Source organism: Taudactylus pleione, unplaced genomic scaffold, assembly GCF_031769625.1.
Source record: "Taudactylus pleione unplaced genomic scaffold, aTauple2 ptg000400l, whole genome shotgun sequence".
Classification (NCBI taxonomy): domain Eukaryota; kingdom Metazoa; phylum Chordata; class Amphibia; order Anura; family Myobatrachidae; genus Taudactylus; species Taudactylus pleione.
This window is the reverse complement of record NW_028284802.1, coordinates 693,706-715,015: the sequence shown is the minus strand read 5'-3', so window position 1 is coordinate 715,015 and position 21,310 is coordinate 693,706. Positions and strand designations below refer to the sequence as shown.

Sequence of the window (21,310 nt, the reverse complement as noted above, 5' to 3'; positions counted from 1 at the left end):
GAGGCAGGGAGTGGCTTCCTATGGGCAAGCGCTCTCTCTGCTAATTGTGGTCTGGATAGCAGTCCCAGGGGTAGAAAACACCTCCCCTTGGGACTGCCTCTCTGGCTGAAATAAATAATAGCCATTGCCAGATTACCCACCGTCTCATGGGGGGTGGTGGATTTTACTGGTGGGACTGCAGCCTCTAGGTAAAATCTGACACTGGTGTTACATACACATGGGTGCGCCATGAGTCTGTATTATGAGAATATGAACATAGCAAAATTAGTAATTTCTCCCATTATTACCAAATGGTTGTTCCTTAAATACATGAAAGTGTGTGATCTTTCTTGGCAAACCACATTCCTACAATGTTAGGCTGCTGCCCAGAGTATCTTGGAGGGTACATGTTCACGTTTTCTTTAACGGCCAGGAGAATTGTCAGTGGCCAACATTTGTAGGTGTGTTTGACTATAATTCAAACTTTGTGGGGCTTGAGGAATATTAATAGTAGCATGAAGTATTTCCACACAGCTAACTTCTGCGTGTTCATTTGAAATCAAGAGTAGTGACTTCCAATTTTTTTTATATAAAGATTGTGGCACCACTATGAATAAAGTTTATGCACCCAACGTAGTATTGCCCCTTACTGTGTAGAACCAATGTACTTAACTGCATCTATGCTCATCTGATTGTTTAGTTCGTCCGTTCAGGTGGGTCTGACGCTGCTTCAACCAATCAGAATAGTTTTGCCTACTTGTAAAGCTTGGGGACAACTAGAGAAGTATATGTATAGTAAATAATACAGTTTGGACTTTATTTTGTCAGTAAAAAAAAATGAAAGAAAGTCATATTTGGAATAGTTTCACAGAGGAAGTTGTCAGGACTAGCGACTCATCCATTAACAATTTTACTAGAGATCTTCAGGAAACATACAGGTCTGTTAATCATAAAGAAAATACTGGTTAGAGAATTGTGAGAAACAGCAGATATGTGAACACACTAATGGGGCCCATACAACAGCAATTCATTGGGGCAGTTTCCAGATCTGCCGATGCCTTTGTCGGGTGATACGCAAAATCCAACTTGTTGGACAATCTCAATTTGAGTCAGGATTTTTTAAATGTTGTATTTTGATGATCCCATTAGAAATAAGCGTTCATCAGAGTCTGCCGATTGGCAGATCAGAGTGGGGTAATTGTCTCTTCAATGTAGGGTTCAGATAATGCTGGATAAAATGTCTGCTAGACCTGACAGATATTTTATCGGACAAGCTGAAACCAGAAGATATCTTGGCCATACAGCGTGAGATATGTCACAATGTATGGTGACGATATCTGAAGTCCTCCCCTGGGTAGGAAACATTTCCCTGTTTCAGTTATCATCCCAACCAGCTAATTATCGGCTGAGCGGGCCGCTAATTGAACAGTGTATGCCCAGCATACCTGAAGATATGGTGTTGACTGATTGATTGATTAGGATGAAGGTTTGGGGAGATTGCACAAAATGTTGGAGATTCTTTGTAAAGTATGAAGGCTTGAAAATAATTATTTCAGAAGAAGAAAAATTTTAAGGTTAGGTGGAGATTGTTAGAGCAGGAGGAGGTTTTGCAGTAGTTCCACAAAGTGAATATTTGATGGGTTTCGTTTTAGCAGGATGAAGGTTCTTTTACAATTGTTTGTGCTGGATGAATGTTAGTGAAGATTGTTTAAGCAGGATTAAGTTTTTTTGGTGATTGAGCAGGATGAAGGTTTGGTGGAGTGATGGAGATTGTTCAAGCAGGATACATGTTGATGGAGATTGTATGAGTAGGATGAAGGTTCCTTGGTGATTTTTTAAGCTAGATGAATGTTGGTGGAGATTGTTCGAGTAGGATGACTGTTGTTGGAGATTGTATGAGTAGAATGAAGGTTCCTAGGTGATTGTTTGAGCAGGATGAATGTTGGTGGACATTGTATGAGTAGGATGAAGGTTCCTTGGTGTTTTTTTTAGCTAGATGAATGTTGGTGGAGATTGTTCGAGTAGGATGACTGTTGTTGGAGATTGTATGAGTAGAATGAAGGTTCCTAGGTGATTGTTTGAGCAGGATGAATGTTGGTGGACATTGTATGAGTAGGATGAAGATTCATTGGTGATTGTTCGAGCAGAATGCATGTTGGTGGAGATTGTATGAGTAGGTTGAAGGTTCCTTGGTGATTGTATGAGCTGGATGAATGCTGGTGAGGTTTGTTCAAGCAGGATGAATGTTGGTGGAGCTTGTATGAGTAGAATGAAGGTTCCTTGGTGATTGTTCGAGCAGGATGCATGTTGGTGGATATGGTATGAGTAGAATGAAGTTTCGATGGCGATTGTTTGAGTGGGATGAATGTTGGTGGAGATCATTTGAGTAGGATTAAGTTTTCTTGGTGATTGAGCAGGATTAAGGTTTGGTGAAGTGGTGGAGATTGTTTGAGCGGGATGAAAGTATGGTAGTGATTTTTTTGTGGTAATCATGAAGGATAACAGTTTTACAGATATGATTGAGCAGAATGGTAATTGTTAGAGAGAACGGAGGTTTGTTGATGATTACTTGATCAGGATAAAAGTTTGATGGGGTTCTTTTGAGCAGGATGAAGGTTTTGGTTTTTATTGGTTATTTGAGCTGGATAAAGGTGTCTAAATATAAGATTGTGCTAATAGGAAGGCTATGATTATGGTTTTATAAGAATTACCATATAATGGTGAAGGCTTAAGAGGAATGTTGACATATCGATGATGAAAGTTTAGACAAAAAAGAAAATATGGACAAAGTACAGTATGGACAAATCATGGACCTTCATCTATATAGACATGAAGAGATATTATGGGAAAAGGTGTAAACGAGGTGAAGATATAATCCAAAAGAAGGTAGGAACATAACACCTGGAGCAGGATAATGAAGTGATAAGCAGACTATATGTATGATTAGGAAAAGGATGAGCACGTTGGAGGTGAACGTCTGATGCAGATTAAGCTATCCTGACAATGCAAGGAGCAGAGTGAAAATACGAGGATGAATGTGAGAGTTTAATTATACAATTAGGATTGGGGACTGACTTTATGCGAGTTGATAAAATTCAAGTACATAAGTGTTGGTGGCTTATGTATCGTTGGTAGAGATGAAGGGTCTGATTCAGTGGTGGACGCAGAAAAGACCGAAGCTGCGTCTATTGGGGGTCTCCTGTCTGCGACTTAATGCGAATGTTGCTACAAAGCCCTTCCCTGGTGTACATCCGTGCATCTGACTGTGCATGGACTGAGATGCCAACTGTCAGCATCCGCACACGCTGTAATACCGCCTGGTGCCTCTATAGACGCCACCTCCATTGTTTGCACCGTCAAAACTTATACCAGTCCTATGGCAGGTGCAGATTCTCCGTACGAGCATGGCATCCTACGTTATCGGATGAGCGTCTCTGCACGCAACCACTTACCTGCGATACTCCCATAACACGCCCATAATACGGACCATGTATATGCATGCGCTAAGGCACCTCTCTGTCACCACCAAGGAACACCCAACTAGATTTTCATTACACTTCTTGCCTGGTTCTGAAATCACAACTGCGACTCCGTATGGACACATTCGGGACACGTGCGCAGTACAACTTAGAAGCATGCCCATTAGCAAAATAGTGTTACACTAGGTCCGACATCTGCTGTACGTCCACCTCTGAATCAGGCCTGATGTTGGGGTTTAACAGCAGCAGCTTCGCAGATTAATATGATGTGATAATGAACAAAGATGGGATTCTTTTGATCGGTAGAACTAAATAGAGATTTGGAGGACTTATTATTTGGGGTAATTAATAAAAGCGATGTTTTAATAAACAATTTACTTGATCAGTGCACCTCGCACTTACTCTGTTTTCTGCTTTTGGATTTTGAACTGAATGGAAAGCTTTGTTTTTTCTATCTGTGTCTTCTAGATGTTCGAGGACCTCCCATGCATCGGATGCCCTACGTCACCTCTCCGTATGACCGTCCAGCTTGGAATCCACGATATTGTGTTATCTCTGGAAACCAACTTCTTATGCTCGATGAGGAGGAGGTAAGATCTCCCAAGATGTGGCCTACAGCTCCGTCATGATATCTGTCTCCTTCACCTTTTCCACACTCGTGTGAGTGCGCACAACTGCAAGCTTTTCTGGTGAAATGACAAAACATATTCTACCAAAACAGCACTAACAGCGTTTCTGACATTTCATGGCACCTTTGGTGTCAAACTGATAGAGGAGATCACTGTAAGCCAATCATGATCCTGAGTTGTAACCGCTTATGTTCTAAAGCAGCCATGGGTAACCTTTGACACAGGTGCCACAAAGTGGCACTCGAGGATGTTTGGAGTGGCACCTGCGGGGTGCCCTGTGCTGCTCCCCCCCATTACTCCACCTTCTTCCTTCACAGACGAGACCTTTTTGGCACGCTAGGGGATAGGCACGGGATCCCGGCATTTAAAATCCTGACACCGGCAACCCGACAGGGTAAGAAGACCGACACCTGTCGGTCAGTACCTTAACCCTCCCCCCCTCCCTACCCGTTACCCTAACCCTCCCCCCCAGTGCCTAAACCTAACCTTCCCCCTAGTGCTTAAATCTAACCTCCCCCTCCCCGCACCCTAAACCTCCCCCTGAGTTCCTAACCCTAACCTTCCCCTCCGCCCCCCCCCCCCAGTGCCTAACCCTAAACCTCCCCCTAACCCCGCTACTTACAGTGCCTTGCAAAAGTATTCACCCCCGCCGGCTTTTTACCTTTTTTGTTACATTACAACCTGTAATTTATTTATTTTTTTAAACTGAATTTTATGTGATGGATCTGCACAAAATAGTCTAATTTGGTGAAGTGAAATGAGAAAAATATATATAAAAAAGAATCTTTATAAATAAAATTTTGAAAATTGGCATGTGCATATGTAATGGTGCAACCAATTACCTTCAGAAGTCACATAATTAGTGAAATGAAGTCCACCTGTGTGAAATCTATGGGGTATATTTACTAAAGTGCGGGTTTTTAGAAGTGGAGATGTTGCCCATAGCAACCAATCAGATTCTAGCTATTGTATTCTAGAAGGTGCTAGATAAGTGATAAGTAGAATCTGATTGGTTGCTATGGGCAACATCTCCACTTCTAAAAATCCACACTTTAGTAAATATACCCCTAAGTGTAACATGATCTGTCAGTATAAACACACCTTTCTGAAAGGCCCCAGAGGCTGCAACACCACTAAGCAAGAGGCATCACACCATGAAGACCAAGGAGCTCTCCAAACAAGTCAGGGACAAAGTTGTTGAGAAGTACAATTCTGGAAGAGTGGCCAGAAAAAAGCCATTACTTAGTGATAAAAATAAGAAGACACTATTTGAGTTTGCTAAAAGGCATGTGAGCAACTCCCCAAATGTATGGAGGAAGGTGCTCTGGTCAGATGAGACTAAACTTGAACTTTTCGGCCACCAAGGAAAATGCTATGTCTGGGGCAAACCCAACACATCCCATCACCCCAAGAACACCATCCCCACAGTTAAACATGGTGGTGACAGCATCATGCTGTGGGGATGTTTTTCAGCAGCAGGGACTGGGAAACTGATTCGTGTTGAGGGAAAGCTGGATGGTGCTAAATACAGGGATATTGTTGAGCAAAACCTGTTTCAGTCTGCATGTGATTTGAGACTGGGACGGAGGTTCACCTTCCAGCAGGACAATGACCCGAAGCATACTGCTAAAGCAACACTCGAGTGGTTTAAGGGGAAACATGTAAATGTGTTGGAATGGCCGAGTCACAGCCCAGATCTCAATCCACCTGAGAATCTGTGGTCAGACTTGAAGATTGCTGTTCACAAGCGGAAATCATCCAACATGAAGGAGCTGGAGCAGTTTTGCCTTGAGGAATGGGCAAAAATCCCAGGGGCAAGATATGGCAAGCTCATAGAGACGTATCCAAAGCGACTTGCTGCTGTAATTGCCGCAAAAGGTGGCTCCACAAAGTACTGACTTTACGGGGGGTGAATAGTTATGCACGCTGAAGTTTTCTGTTATGTTCTCCTAAATGTTGTTTGATTCACAATATAAAAAAAACACAACGTCACAGTTGTAGGCATGTTCTGTGAATGAAATGATGCACACCTTCACACAATCCATTGTAACTCCAGGTTGTGAGGCAACAAAACATGAAAAATGCAAAGGGGGGTGAATACTTTTGCAAGGCACTGTACTTTCGGGATTCCGACGGTTGGGATGCAGGTGCCGTGATTCTGACAAGTGTCGGTATTCCTGCGTCGGCATCCTGGTCGCCAACACCCCCTTTGTCGGGATACTGAACTATTCCCAAGCTAGACCCTCTACAAACTGGAGAACCCAAGCATGGCCTGCATAACCAGCAATGCCTGCGCCTATGGTGAATGACCCTTGCAACAGTTTGTCCTGTGCCAGATGAATAGCGGTACAGATTTCTAACGCATGTTTTTGTCTCCGCACTACGAATTATCAACATAACCTGAGCAAACTACTGTAGCCTCAGAATAGGAGGGACATGGAAACTTACCACTAACATTATTGGTAACCATCTATCCATTAATTTTTGAAAGGTTTGTATATGTTGTACGGGTGGTGGCAATGCCAGAATATTTTTGGGCTGGCACTCAGATAGGAAAATGTTGTCTACCCGGCTCTAAGGCACTCAGTAGTGCCTGTCCACATTAGCAAGATACTTGCATTACAGATGTGCCCTCAAACTGTACATCTAGCCTCAATACGCAATGCAGCTAGAGACACCGTGCGCGAGGGAGTCTAGCCGAGCAAGTGTAGCGGATTAATTTCATGTGCGACTTTTGTATATCTATGTGCCCCTTAGTGTGAGTCTGTATACGAAGCACAACAGAACTTGGCATGGAATAAAAACGTGGCTGCTGTATCGTGGCACTTCGTGTATAGATTTAAACTCAGTCACATATGAAGTGAATCGCTGCAGCCTAGTGAAGCGCTTTGTCGCATTGCATTGCTAAGATGCGTTTCTGAGCGAAAAAGACGAGAAAAAGATGCACGGGACCTGGCGCACTACAAAGGCCTGTTTGGTGCAACCAGGTATACTGCACAGCCGTCAAGTGATCTATTGATCCCTGTGCCTTGCCTCATATACTGTCCAGGTGGACAGCACTGAAATACGTGGCACGGAAGGGACAATGGGAAAATGGTATTTGCACCTTTATCTCGCTCATAGAGGTCGATTCAGACCCGGACGCTAAGCTGCGCTCTCACACAACTAAAAGGGGCCGGGTATGCAAATTCCACGATCGCACTGTCTGCTGTAAGGATGCCCTCTATGTCTTAGAGAGCGACGGCAGAGTGAATGCACACCGTTATAAAGACGCCCACTTTTCTTTTTTAAAACACGTCATCTCTAGGAAAGTTATGATTAATCAGAACCATCGAGAGCAGCCCTTGAGGTAGACACTACCCCACCACAAGCACTGCGATCACTGCAGGCTGAAATACAACCAAGTGACATGTACAATGACGCCTTCATGCTAATTAAGCACACCCATAAAACGCCGTTTAGACGCCCAGACACGCCTGCGTTCGCAGCACCACTCCCTCATTCACAAGCACCTTCCCCTGTTACCACCCACAAACGGCGCTATCTGTCACTCAACTTAGCGTCCAGTCTGTGTACTACGAGCGCACAATTCCCGAGCTCAGTGAGTGACTCACCCATGCGCATATTGATGCATGCGCAGACGGGCGACTATCAGCCATAGCGTGCGTTTGCGGCTTAGCGTTCGGGTCTGAATCAGGCCCTTAGTTCTGTACCATGTATTTCATTAATGTCTGTCTGACGAACAGTACGTGGCATAGTATAGGAATCAATAGGTCCTTTGTAAGTGGTATGTACCCAGAGCTGTTCCACAAATCAGTCATTCTTTGGCCACAAGGTACTAATATTTTACATTAATTTATTATATTTCTGTGCAGTTAATTATTTTACCTTTACACAAATAGTTGTTTTAAAATTTTGTTGTTTTTTGGCTATTCATAATATGGTCCTTATAACACATCCATAATACAGTACTCATGCATACCTTTAATATATGTCATTTATGTTTATATGTGTAGTTTGTCTTACTGGGCAACTTAGGGGGTCATTCAGACCCGCTCGCGAGCGGCAGGACGCTCGCAAGCGGGTCGATGTTCCCCACTGTGCATGCGCACGACGGAGGGAGCTCCGTCGTGTGCATGCGCGAGACCCGGCGAGCGACGGGCTCACCATCGCTCCGGGTCTCGCACCAAAGGGGGCGTGCTGTCGATGTTGATTGACAGCACGCCCCCTTTGGTGGGCGTGCCTGCCAGACGGAGGCGTTCCCATGGGAGTGGGAGTGATTTTGGCTCTGATAGAGCCAAAATCACTCCAGGGCTTGCGGCAGCGAGACCCTACCGCAGGGTCTCCGTCGCAAGCCCGATGGTCGCGATGGTCAAGACCATCGTGACCATCATCATGGACGCTCGCTATAGCTGTGGGTGGTAACCCACAGCTATGCGAGCGTCCATGAGGACGCTCCAAAAAAAGGTAGGAGGGCCCTGATTCAGAGCGAGCACTCTGGTCAGAGCGTTCAGCTCTGAATCAGGCCCTTAGTTCCTTCAAGGTACTTTGTTGCATGGTAGTGATTTAAACAACTATATATGTGTATTCTTTATGGCAATTCTTTTCTATCTGTACCTGTGTTGATGATTAGAATAATGTATTTTGCTTAGGGATGTGCGCCGGACCATTTTTGCCGGATTTGGATTTGGTTCTAATTCGTCGTCCGGATTTGGATTTGGATTTGCCAAACTGCGGTGACTGGCTTTGGATTTGGATTTGGATTTTTTTACAAAAATTGACAAAAAAAGCTAAAATCACATAAATTGGTCTTTTTTTTCTTCCTAGAGTATTATTAACCTCAATAACATTAATTTCCAGTCAATTTAGACCATATCACAGCTTATAATATTGTTTTCAACATTATTGGCCAAAGGTTGCAGTGAGCTGACTGGTTACTAAGCGACAAAGCAGCGGCACAACGACACAGACACCACAGTATAAAGCACATCTATGACACATTGCCACACAGCAGTGGCAGAAATGAAAAGTAGTGCACCCACCCAGTGGGTACGGCCAGCAGAGTCACAGTACTTGTTTACATAGTGGGCTACGGCCCAAGGAGTCACAGTGCACAATCTTATTCACATTACACCGCACATAGAGCCTGATTCACATTACACCATAAAGTAGTGTCTATTATTTATGTTACGACACACAGTAGTGCCCCTTTTACACAATGCCCACAGTAGTGCCCCTTTTACACAATGCCCACAGTAGTGCCCCTTTTACACAATGCCCACAGTAGCGGTGTCCCTTACACAATGCCCCCAGCAGTGGTGCCCCCTATGCAGTCCCCTTAGTAGTAGGGCCCCCTATGCAGTGCCCCCAGTAGAATGCCCCCCAGTAGTATGCCCCCCATTAGCAGGCCCCCCCAGTAGTATGCCCCCCATTAGCATGCCACCCAGTAGTATGCCCCCCATTAGCAGGCCCCCCCAGTAGTATGCCCCCCATTAGCATGCCACCCAGTAGTATGGCCCCCCCAGTAGTATGCCCCCCCAGTAGTAGGCTGCCCCAGTAGCAGGCCCCCCCAAGTAGTAGGCTGCCCCAGTATTAGCCCCCCCTGTAGTATGCCCCCCCCTGTAGTAGTAAGCCCCCCCCCAGTAGTATGCCCCCCCCCAGTAGTATGCCCCCCCAGTAGCAGACCCCCCCAGTAGCAGACCACCCCCCAGTAGTAAGCCCCCCCCAGTAGTATAGCCCCTCAGTAGTATGGACCCCCAGTAGCAGACCCCCCCCCCAGTAGTATAGCCCCCTCCAGTAGCATAGCCACCCCCAGTAGCAGACCCCCCCAGTAGTATAGCCCCCCCCCAGTAGCAGGCCCCCCCAGTATTATGGACCCCCAGTAGCAGACCCCCCCCAGTAGCGCCCCCGGCCCTTGCACAAGTAAAAAAAAACAAAAAAAACTTACCTGTATCCCCGCTCCCGCGCCGTCCACTCTGTCACACGCTGAGGAGGGAGCCGGAAGACGGAGCTCATGTGTGAGCTCCAGCCGGCTCCCTCCGTGCAGCAGCCAATGAGAGTCTGTGTGACTCTCATTGGCTGCTGTAACAAACACACAGCCGCCGCTGGCGGCTGTGTGTTTGTATCTGTGTAGGGCAGAGCGCTCTGCCCTACACAATAGGAGCCCTGATGTCGGATTCTCTAGTGAGAATCCGACATCAGGCGGCCGCCGTTCGGCCCCGAACGGGCATCCGAGTCAGGCGGGGGACTCGGATCCCCAATGTTCGGAGCGGTTCGGATTCCACAGAATCCGAACCGCTCATCTCTAATTTTGCTGTAATGGGGGGGTGATTTAATTTTTTCACAGCGCTCTTTAATGGGTGCCCTAGGGAGCAATTCAATTGTTTTTAAGCGCCTATTAATTATTGCGCTTGTCATGGCCAAATAGACCGGGTTTATTGCGTAAAGCGGCTGAACTCGTCTAAAGTCTTGGTTCAGGCCGCCAAATTCAGGAGGGTGCGAGCAGAAATGCCGGGGGAAACAGTTGAATCCCCGCCATGGTAAATAAATGATCCCTTGGTTTGTTATTCTCTAATTTACACACTTGCTTAGTGACCTGTGTGTGAGATGTTCATGTTCTCTTAGATATCAGTCACTTTTTTGAATTTTTAACAGTGTTTAATAACATAAAAGTCTTATTTCTTCTTCGGGGTCCATAGGGTCCACAGAAATTACCTTGGTGTATGTGGTTGAAGTGATCCAGCCACCAAACAGTTAACAAGCTTTAGTTCCCAGGATGCACTGGGTCCTTCTCCATATATACCCCGCCCCCTGTTTGGTGCGAGAAGGTACCTTATTGATAGTGGGACTGCGGCAACAGTCTAAAAAATTTTTTCTCTTTTCCCTAAACAGCGGCGCGTCCTGCGTGAGGGGAAAACTGGATGCAATAAGCGTCCGGATAGACGCCCGTATCGCCGCTCCATCTTCCCCCGCCAGGCCGCAACACCAGTGACGTGATTGATTTCGGCGGGCTTAGCCAGCCCAGGGCTGCAACCGGAAACATTGGGGATGCAGGTAAGTGGTTCCCCGCGGCCACTGACGTGGGGAACCACGTGGCAGTCCGTGCCTCCGGCGGTGGAGACTCGCCGGGGGACGCTGTTGTGAGGAGCCATGTGCAAACTGTTTCCAACACTAGACCACCGAGATATGAGGGATCCTGACAGCCTGGGACGGCCATGTCAGTGTGCCAGGTGGATCCATACAGCAAAGGGGAGGTACACTTTCCCTGGCGGCCCCTCCTCCGACCCAGACGCTGGTTCAGATACGAGATTCCCGCATCCTGGTTGCTCCTCCCAACCTCCCTTTATATGCGTTGGCCAGAGACCACTCTCAGGTGCTCTCCGTGGCTGTTTGCTAAGGAGGTTAGTGCAGTCTCCCTGTATGCCTCTCCTGCGGTGATCAGGTCATACAGAGCTCCATATCCTACCTGGGCTATTGGTAGTTGACTAAGAGCTTAGTGCATATATATATTTATATATATATTTATGTGTATATATATATATATATATATATATATTTATATATATATATATATATACTGTAAATCAATTGTATATCTGTGTGCATTGCATGTGACTTATGAATCTGCTGTGTGTTATGCTGCCTTTTTTATTTCTGAATAACTGTCAGTCATAACCTATCACTGCTGTTTCTCCTCATTTAACCCTCTACTACAGGTGTATGGGATATATTGGGTGTGAAACATTGTCGCATTTATACTCGGACTTTGCATAACATTAGTGGTTTTTGTTATGTCCAAGGGAACTGAAAGACAGGTGGCTGAAGCCCCTGTGCAGGTATCATGTATGGCCTGTAAAGTGGGGTTATCCCCACAGGATTTCATACGAGGTGGATTATGTGGTCACAGTTTTAAGGAGTCACCACATCAGTCAAAACTACCAGCTTCTGGGCAGGAACCCCCTTGGGCTTCCTTTTCCCAGATCATGGCACAGGTTGCAGACCGATTGGCAGCCATGGGGCCGGCCCCAATGAAGGGATAACCTCAGCAGCCGCAACCTACTATGTTTATGCCCCCTATGCATCTGTCCTGGATGGACATGTATGCTCACTCAGGTTAGCATGTGGCTTCGTCCTCAGCAGCTATTCAGCAATTGTGGCATGTAGCTAGGCCAGTACAGCCAAAAACCAGAAGGCGACCGGTTTCACACGTCGTCCAGCCTTCAGATTCTGGTACATCTTCTGATGAGTATGGGGATACACTGGGCTCCTCTCACAAATCTTTCTCGGAAGAGGAAGACCGTTTTTCAGCAGCAGATGTCCCCTATCTGATTAGGGCGGTTAAGGCTGTGCTAAAGGTAGACGAAGAGGAGCCGGTACAAAGAAAGGCTCCAGGATTCAAACGCCAGAAAGTGGTGAAAGCTGAATTTCCCAAATCTGAGCACCATTCGGGATTTATGGGGGAAGCATGGAGTTCTCCGGGTAGGAAATTCCATATATCAAAAACGGTTGAGGCCTTATACCCCTTTCCATTGGATGAGTGAACCAAATGGGAAGTTCCTCCGTCAGTAGAGGCACAAGTGGCACATCTCGCTAGGAGCGCCACATTGCCCATACCATCTGCATCCTCTCTTAAATGTTCCACGGATAGGAGACTGAAAGCCTGTCTCAAAGCAGTCTTTTTTCTATCAGGAGCTGTTACTCGCCCGGCCATGGCTACGGCCTGGGTTTCCAAAGCCATTGAGGAATGGATGAAGACACTGGAGGAGGCTCTTCCAGAAGCTTGCAAGGAACAGCTGACAATTATCTCCTATGTTAAAGTGGCAGCGTCCTATTTGGGAGAGGCAGCATTGGATGGTGGTATATTATCTTCTAAAGCATCAGCTGTCTCAGTGGTGGCTCGGAAAGCTCTTTGGTTAAGGGACTGGAAAGCAGATGCAAGCTCTAAGAGAGCCCTGGAATCCCTTCCGTTTACGGGAGGGATTTTGTTTGGTAGGGAATTAGACAAGATTGTGGCTACGGTGGCAGCTTCTAAAATGGCTGGTCTACCTTCACAATCTACTGCTAAACCTAAGCAGTCGTCTTTTGGGGCCTTTCGTTCACAAGGAAAAGCAAAGACACAATCTTCCTCTAGAATCAGTTCTTGCAGGAAACCACAGTCTAAGAAATCCTGGCCAAACAGACTTCAGGCTTCCAGGTCTGAGGATAAACATGCAGCCTGATGGGCGTGCCTCCCTCTGGGAGATCCCAGAGTAGCAGGACGGCGACTTCAGTTTTCAGACACCTGGCATCTCACAACAACAGATGCCAGGGTTCGGGAGGTGGTTTCCCAGGGGTACACCCTTACTTTCTGGATAAGTCCCCTGCAAAGGTTTTTCTACACAACTCCAGCAGCTGATTCTGCGAAAGCCTTGGCCATCCAGCAGGCTATACACTCCCTGCTGGTGTCAGGGGTAATAATGCCGGTTCCAGTGGATCAACTAGGAAAGGGATATTATTCCAATCTCTTCTTGATTCAAAAACCCAATGGGTCTCACCGGTCTTCTAAACCTGAAGGGACTCAACACATTTATACAGGTGCCCAGGCTTCGTATGGTGTCCTTGGATATTCAGGATGCATACCTTCATGTATCAATTACACCGTCCCTCCAACGGTTCTTGCGGTTCGCAGTGCTGCAGAAGGCGCCAGGGAGTCAGGATACTGTCATACTTGGACGATCCACTGCTATTGGCACAATTGCCACAAGAGTTGCAGCATCATCTCAGACTGACAATTGCCTGTTTACACAGACACGGATGGATTATAAATTGGAAGAAGTCGTCGCTTCTTCCAGTACAGCAGATGGTGCATTTAGGGGCACGCTTGGATTCTCTGGCACAAAGGATATATCTACCAGAAGACAAGATTGCGGCCCTTCAGGTGCGGATACGCAGGCTTCTTCACAGCCGATCAATATCTATTTATGCAGGTTCTGGGACCCATGGTGTCCACCTTCGACATGGTGGAATATGCCCAGTTCCACTTTAGACCATTGCAGTGGTTAATTCTCTCACACTGGAACGGGGAGAACCACTCAATAAAGTCACAGACGATCCGTTTCTCATCAGAAGTGCGTCTGTCCCTGTCATGATGGTTACAGACGTACCGTCTCAACAAGGGTCGTCCATTCTGGATTCCAGATTGGGTACGCCTTACGACTGATGCCAGCCTTCGCGGATGGGGCGCAGTGACAGGTCGACACACATTTCAAGGAAAATGGAAGACCAGGGAAAGTTTTCTGTCCATAAACGTCCTGGAACTAAGGGCAGTATCCAGAGCGCTTCTTCAGGCGCAAGAAATAATAAAGGGCAGGCCTGTCCAGGTACAATCCAACAACGCAACCGCAGTAGCCTACCTCAACCATCAGGGAGGCACGCGTAGCCAGACTGCCATGGCGGAAGTATCAAACATTCTGGTTTGGGCAGAATGTCACCTTCGGGTGATATCAGCGGTGTTCATACCAGGATTCCTCAATTGGGAAGCGGACTTCCTAAGACGGCAGGATATACACGCCGGAGAGTGGGCTCTTCATCCACAGGTATTTCAGAACCTTGTGGACAGATGGGGTCTTCCAGAGGTAGACCTCATGGCCTCAAGTCACAATCACAGGGTCCCCAGGTACGGATCCAGAACCAGGGATCCTACAGCTGATTTTGTGGACGGTCTGGCAGTAAAGTGGAACTTCAGGCAGGCGTATCTGTGTCCTCCATTTTCTCTTCTTCAAAGGGTCATCAGGAAGGTCAAGCAGGAAGGCTGGACAGTAATACTGATAGCTCCTGATTGGCCCAGACGCCATTAGTTCATCAACCTACAGAGTCTCTCTATAGACACTCCGTGGCCTTTTCCTCTAAGGCCGAACCTGTTAACACAAGGTCCCTGCCTGTATCCAGATCTTCCTCATCTGTCTTTGATGGCATGGCTCTTGAGTCCTCCATCTTAAAATCAAAAGGTTTTTCCAATTCTGTAATTCAGACACTGCTGAGGGTACAGAAACCTTCCTCTGCCCGCATTTATTACAGAATTTGTCACTCGTATTTTCAGTGGTGTGAACATAGAAAATGTGACTGTAAGGTGTTTAGGGTCTCTCGAGTGCTTTTTTTCTTCAAGCTGGATTAGATCGGGATCTCCATCTGGCCACCCTGAGGGTTCAGGCTTCAGCACTGTCAATTTGGTTTCAGCAAAGGATCGCACCATTGTCTGATGTTAGAATATTTTTTCAGGGTGTTCTGAGGGTTCAGCCTCCCTTTGTTCCCCCGGCAGCCCCGTGGGATTTGACGGTTCTCAGGGCTTTGCAGGCTCCACCATTTGAACCCCTGAAATCAGTAGACCTAAAGTGGTTGACAGCAAAAACAGTTTTTCTACTGCCTATCACTTCTGCCTGTAGGGTCTCAGATTTGGCAGCCCTTAATTTTCGCTCTCCTTTTTTGCTATTTCACCAGGTAGAACTGTTCTTCGTATTAGGGCAGGGTACCTTCCTAAGGTGGCATCCCGGTTTCATGTAGATGAAGAAATTGTGCTTCCGGCTTTGCAAGCTTCAGGCCTCTCAGCAGGCGAAGCATCATTGGATGTTGTCCCTGCACTACGTATCTATGTAGATCGCACCAACCCCATTAGAAAGTCAGATTCTTTATTTGTGTTGTATGGCTGTCATAAGCGAGGCTGGCCAGCTAACAAACAGACTTTGGCCAGATGGTTGAGTATAACAATTTCTCAAGCGTACACACAAGCTGGTCTTGTTGCTCCGAACACGGTCACAGCACATTCCACTCGATCTGTGGGACCATCGTGGGCGGTTTGTCTTGGTGCCTCTGCTGAACAAATATGTAAGGCATCCACGAGGTCTTCCGTCCACACCTTTACGCATTTTACACAATTGCCTCTCAGGATGCTTCCTTTGGGCGTAGGATTCTCCTTTCTGCTGAAACACAGGAGCGTCCCCATCCTTAAAGGGAACTGCTTTGGGACATCCCCAAGGTATTTTCTGTGGACCCTATGGTCCCCGAAGAAGAAAATAAGAGTTATGGTGATAGATCTATCATAAGATGCAAAAAGTAAAGAAAAAGATGCTATGCCTCTCAAAGCGGCTCAGTCGCGCCAGGCGTTTTCCGCTGTATTGTGTTTAGGCGCTAAGTGTATGAGCACACACCTGTACACACCTGTACCTCATTCTTACTATCTACAGTATATCACCTCTCATATAACCACTCAGTCACTGTTACCTCTTATATTTATCTATAACAACTATTACTAATCCTACTACTCATACCTCGGCACATATTTAGGGGTCAATTTACTAAGGGTCGAGTTTGTGTGCTTTTGCAAACTCACGTGAGTTTAGGCATTTTTTCATCTCGCAAATTTACTAAAGACAAACTCGACTGAGTTTGAAGTCAGTTCTGTTTATACCCCGTTAAAACTCATGTGAGATTGCAAACTCGAAAAAATTCACCATCGGCCAAAATAGAAAGTACTTTAGATGAAAAAGATGCAACTCGCAAATTTACTAAGATTCGAGTTTCCAATCTTGTGTTAGATTGTAGCAAACTCACTGTGAAATAGAAGTTTTAAACACTCACCTCCTGAGCTGCGAGTTTGGCTAAAACATACACAAATCATTGTGATTTCTGTATGGTTTTTTTTTTTTTTTAACTTGTTTAAGTAGGGTTAATTATTTAAAAAAAAAATTACGTGAGGTCCCCCGCCAAAAGATTAACCAGCCCCTGACTTACCAGCCTGTCCTGGTACCTAAAATTACGGGGAACAAAACAAGTAGGGTTCCACCGTAAATTAGGTATCAGCACAAGACTGCAGGGCCAGTCCCGGTATTAATTATAGGGGTAAAAAATTTGCGTAGGGGTACCTCTATAATTAAAACCAGCACTGGACCTTTTCTAGTAGGGGGCTGATGCCACAACCAGGGGAGCCCATTCACCGGGCCCCCCAGCCGCAGCATCAGCCCTGACCTCCAATAAAGGGGACCCCCTCTCCAGGGCACCCCTGGCCTAGGCTGATAGCCCGGGGCTATCCCCGCCACCCCTGGGCGGTGGGTGGTGGATTGATAGTGTAGGTGTAGTGTTAAAAATATAATTAACAACATTGTCTTTACAGTAGAACTGCAGGTCCCATTAAGCCTCTCCCGCATGCTGGTACTTGGAGAACACAAGTACCAGCATGCGGGGCATTAAGGGGCCACTGGTACCTGTAGTTCACCTGTAACGAAATGTGTAAAAAAAAAAAACACACACACACCGTGAAAATAAAGTTTTATTACATCCATACACACTCACATACTCACCATCTTCCAGATGTTCAAGTCCCCTTCTCAACGTAAAGTATCCAATGGAAGTACATGTAAAAAAAGATCCAATACTCACCTTTTGTACCACGATGTTCTCTGCAGTAATCCAAATAGGGCACCGGACACACTGTAACAAGACGCTGCAGCATATTGTTACAGTAACGCTAACGACAGCGGCTGCCACTCATTGGCTGGAACCCACGTGGAGGAGCCACTCATTGGCTAAGCCCACGTGGGTCCTAGCCAATGAGCGGCCGCCGCTGATTGGCTGGCCGCCCAGCACTAATGATAGCTCAAGCCGAGAGCTGTCATTAGTGTTACTGTGTTTCGGCCGGAGTCGGGTCACCGTTAGCGCAGGAGGGCTGATTAGCAACCCCTAAGCTTATTTTATTTTATGAGTTTTCAAATTTTTTATATTATTACTACTCTTTAGAGCGGCAGCGTCGGACTGTCCATTGGACGTCCAAACTGCCGCTCCACACCCTGCCGGTGCTGCGACGCCATTACAGATCTGGGGATCACGGCGGGACTCCAGAATCTGTACTAGCCCGGCTCTGGGGGAATCCCAAGGCTGCAGCCGGATTGCCGTGATCAGGCAAAACGCGGGTGTACACGAGTACATGCAGTTTGCCTCCAGTCTCTGGGGACAGACCGGAGGCGCTAGCGGTGGCGATGGGCTCCCCCTCTCAGGAGGAATACCCCGCGTGTCCACTAGGCCACCAGGAAGTAATTTGCCGGCAGCGGGAACCAGCGTCCCGGGGGTTAAATGCTAGCCAGGGGAGAGAGCCTTCCCTGTCTAGCGGCTCCTCCCCTCAGCTCAGCGCGCTTTTCTGCTCGGGTCCAGCGTCGCTGAGCTGCATCCTCCTGTGACCACTCCTCCTCTGAGGTCTCCGGCGGCCATCTTTTTCTACTGGGGGCAGCGTAAATCGCTCAGACAGCTTGTGGGCCGACCCCCCTGTGTACCTCTCCCCTGCTACAGGTCAGTGTACACAGCACTATTGCCCTCCCAGACACTGAATCTGGGCAGGTTGATTGTAGGGGTAACGGTGCAGTGAGTATTACTTTCTGCATGGTATGTGACTTTTGCTAGTGCTGACTGTCTGTGCTTTATTTCCTTAATACTGTCAGTCTATACCTACCCCTTTCCTTCTCCTACAGCCCTGATAGGTGTGTGGGGGAGGGGCTTCTCTCTGATCTCACATATATAAATTCAAGTATTTGTGAGGTCTGTCACAAAAGAGCTGCTTGCTACACGGTGCCATATATGTGGACCGGTGTGTTGCACGCTTGTGGGATTTTCCAGTGGTCCGCCTTTGTGCTTCCCAAATATTTATATTTATATATCTGTATATATATTTATATTATGTCTGACAAGGAAGTAGAGCGCTCCGCTGCTCCCACTTTGTTCTCCTGCAGACGCTGCGGGAGTAATTAAGGAGGATATATCACAGGATGGGCTGTGTATGAGGTGATTTCAGTTGCCTGGGCCCTCCAACCCCCCAACTATGGGACAGGACCCTCCTTGGGCTGTGTTTTTCCAGGTGCTGGCCTCCATAGCGGATCGCCTGGCGGTCCCAGCACCCCAAATGGGGTTACCCCAAACTGCTACTCTCCCGTCGCAGGGTATCCCGCAATTATTGCAATCTTCCCCTGGGCCTCAAGCTGTTAATGCCTATCCAGGGGTGCCGCTATATGTGCAGCCTCCTCAGGGGGCGCCACAGTCAGACGTCCCTTTTCAGGGACTCTCACAGGGGGGGCCGCTACCCTGGGGAATGGCATATTCTAGTTCAGTCCAGAGTTTAGCAGCTTCTTCTTCAGCTTTTCAATCTATGCTGAAGAGTGACAAGCCCCATAGGGCATCTAAACGCCCTATTGTGTCATCCCAGTCTACGCAACTGTCAGACTCTGATGCGTCCTCAGATGACGGGGAATTGCCTGAGGACTCTGACTCGGATTCTCCTGTCCGGGAGGAGGTAACTAAGTCTTCTATTAAGGTGACAGCATTGGTACGGGCAGTGCGATCCATCCTTGACATAGAGGATGATGCCCCGACCCCTAATTCCAAATTGCCAAATTTCAAACAGACCAAAGTGATGGTAACTGTTTTTCCTCTCGCTGACCAGTTGACTGACCACATGGCGGAGGCCTGGCAGTCGCCTAGTAAGAGGTTCCAGCCGCAGAAACGTTTGACGTCTAGCTACCCGTTTCCTGCAGGGCATTGCAAGAAGTGGGGATCCCCGCCTGCTGTGGATTCTCATGTTACTCGCTTAATCAAAAGTGCTACGCTGCCCTTACCCTTCATCTCCTCCCTAAAGGTTTCTACGGACAGGAAAGTGGAAACTTGCTTAAAATCAATTTATTCACTCTTGAGGGCTGTGGCCCATCCGTCTATGGCTATCTACTGGGTAGCTAAGGCCATTGATAGCTGGGCCAATGTACTTGAGGACATCCTTACTGAGGAAGCTCCTGAGGTCCAGAATGCTCTGGTGGGACAGATGAGAGATGCCGCTACCTATATTGACGAAGCGGCTTTGGATGCCAGTCTGCTAACCTCCAGAGTCTCGGCCGCAGCTGTGTCTGCCCGCCGCCCTTTGTGGTTACGTTCTTGAAGGGTGGATGCTGATTCCAAGAAAGGCCTGGAGGCCTTGCCCTTTACTGTGGAGTTATTGTTTGGTCCTGATTTGGACAAAATTGTAGACAACCTGGCAAAGTCTAAGTCTGCTTTTCTGCCTTCAGCTACTGCGCCTTCCAAGGCTAGGACCTCTGCATTTCGCTACTTTCGTGTTCAAGGAAAGTCCAAGGGTCAGTCCTTCCCCAGGCAAGCGGCCACTAAGGCAGCCTCTAAACCTAAGAAGCAAGCTTGGGGTGCTTGACGCCCTCCTTACAAGCTGGTGGATCAACCCTCTGCCTAATGGGACAGGCCTCCCTCTGGGGGATCCCAGAGTGGGAGGCGGACTTCTTCTGTTCGCCCAGTGCTGGTACAACACCACCACGGATACCTGGGTACGAGAAGTGGTCTCTTGGGGGTACGTCCTCTCCTTTTGTCACAGGCCTCCCCACCAGTTTTTCTGCACTGGTCCTTCTTCAAGCGAAGCCAAGGCCCTGCAGATTCAGGAGGCCATAGAGTCTTTGCTTAGAGCAGGGGTTGTTATTCCAGTCCCGCCTTCTCAACGCGGGGTAGGTTACTACTCTACTCTGTTTCTGGTTCAAAGCTCAATGGGTCTCAACCTGAAGTCTTTGAACAAGTTCCTCAGAGTGCCCAAATTCAGGATGGAAACTTTGCGTTCCATCTTTCTGGCTATGGACCCTGGGGACTACATGGTTTCCGTGGACATTCAGGATGCATACCTTCATGTTCCCATAGCGCCATCACACCAGCGGTATCTGCGGTTTGCTATACGGCAGAACCACTTCCAGTTTCAGGCTCTACCCTTTGGCCTCTCCATGGCCCCAAGGGTATTCACCAAGATAATGGCAGTCATGGCTGCCCATCTTTGGAGCAAGGGTATACGGTTTCTTCTTTATCTCGATTACCTCCTGTTGCTGGCAGGTTCTCTGGAGGTACTTCTACAACATCTACACCTGACGATCGCTTGTCTGCAAGCGCGCGGGTGGCTAATAAATTGGAAGAAATCCTCCCTAATTCCCTCACAAAGGATGGCCCATTTGGGAGCCCTTCTAGATTCTCGGCAGCAGAGGATCTTTCTGATTCCAAAAAAGATCTCCTCCCTGCAACTGTGGGTGCATAGTTGTCTGAACAGTTGCAGAGTGTCTGTTCACTCGGCAATGAAGGTACTGGGGTCCATTTTGTCGACATTCGGCATGGTGGAATATGCCGAGTTCCATTCCAGGTCTCTGCAGCGGCTGATTCTATCCAAATGGAACGGGT

The 21,310-nt window shown here is 47.4% G+C and overlaps 2 protein-coding genes across 9 annotated transcripts in view; both read left to right on the top strand.

The window, feature by feature from the left end:
• Nucleotides 1-21,310, top strand: part of SYNGAP1 (synaptic Ras GTPase activating protein 1) — a 453,461-nt gene that overhangs the window by 57,782 nt on the left and 374,369 nt on the right. For 7 of the 8 annotated variants that reach the window (XM_088446589.1, XM_088446594.1, XM_088446587.1 and 4 more), the window contains exon 2: nt 3,927-4,048. In XM_088446589.1, the coding sequence (XP_088302715.1) occupies nt 3,927-4,048 (122 nt within the window). Of the gene's footprint in view, nt 1-2,792; nt 2,866-3,926; nt 4,049-21,310 lie in introns of those variants that run through there. The other variant, XM_088446590.1, reaches the window with a different exon arrangement.
• Nucleotides 13,610-14,922, top strand: LOC148506481 (uncharacterized). Its single transcript, XM_088446706.1, has 2 exons — nt 13,610-13,711; nt 14,224-14,922. The coding sequence occupies exons 1-2, from the start codon at nt 13,610-13,612 to the stop codon at nt 14,920-14,922; spliced, it is 801 nt and encodes a 266-aa protein (XP_088302832.1).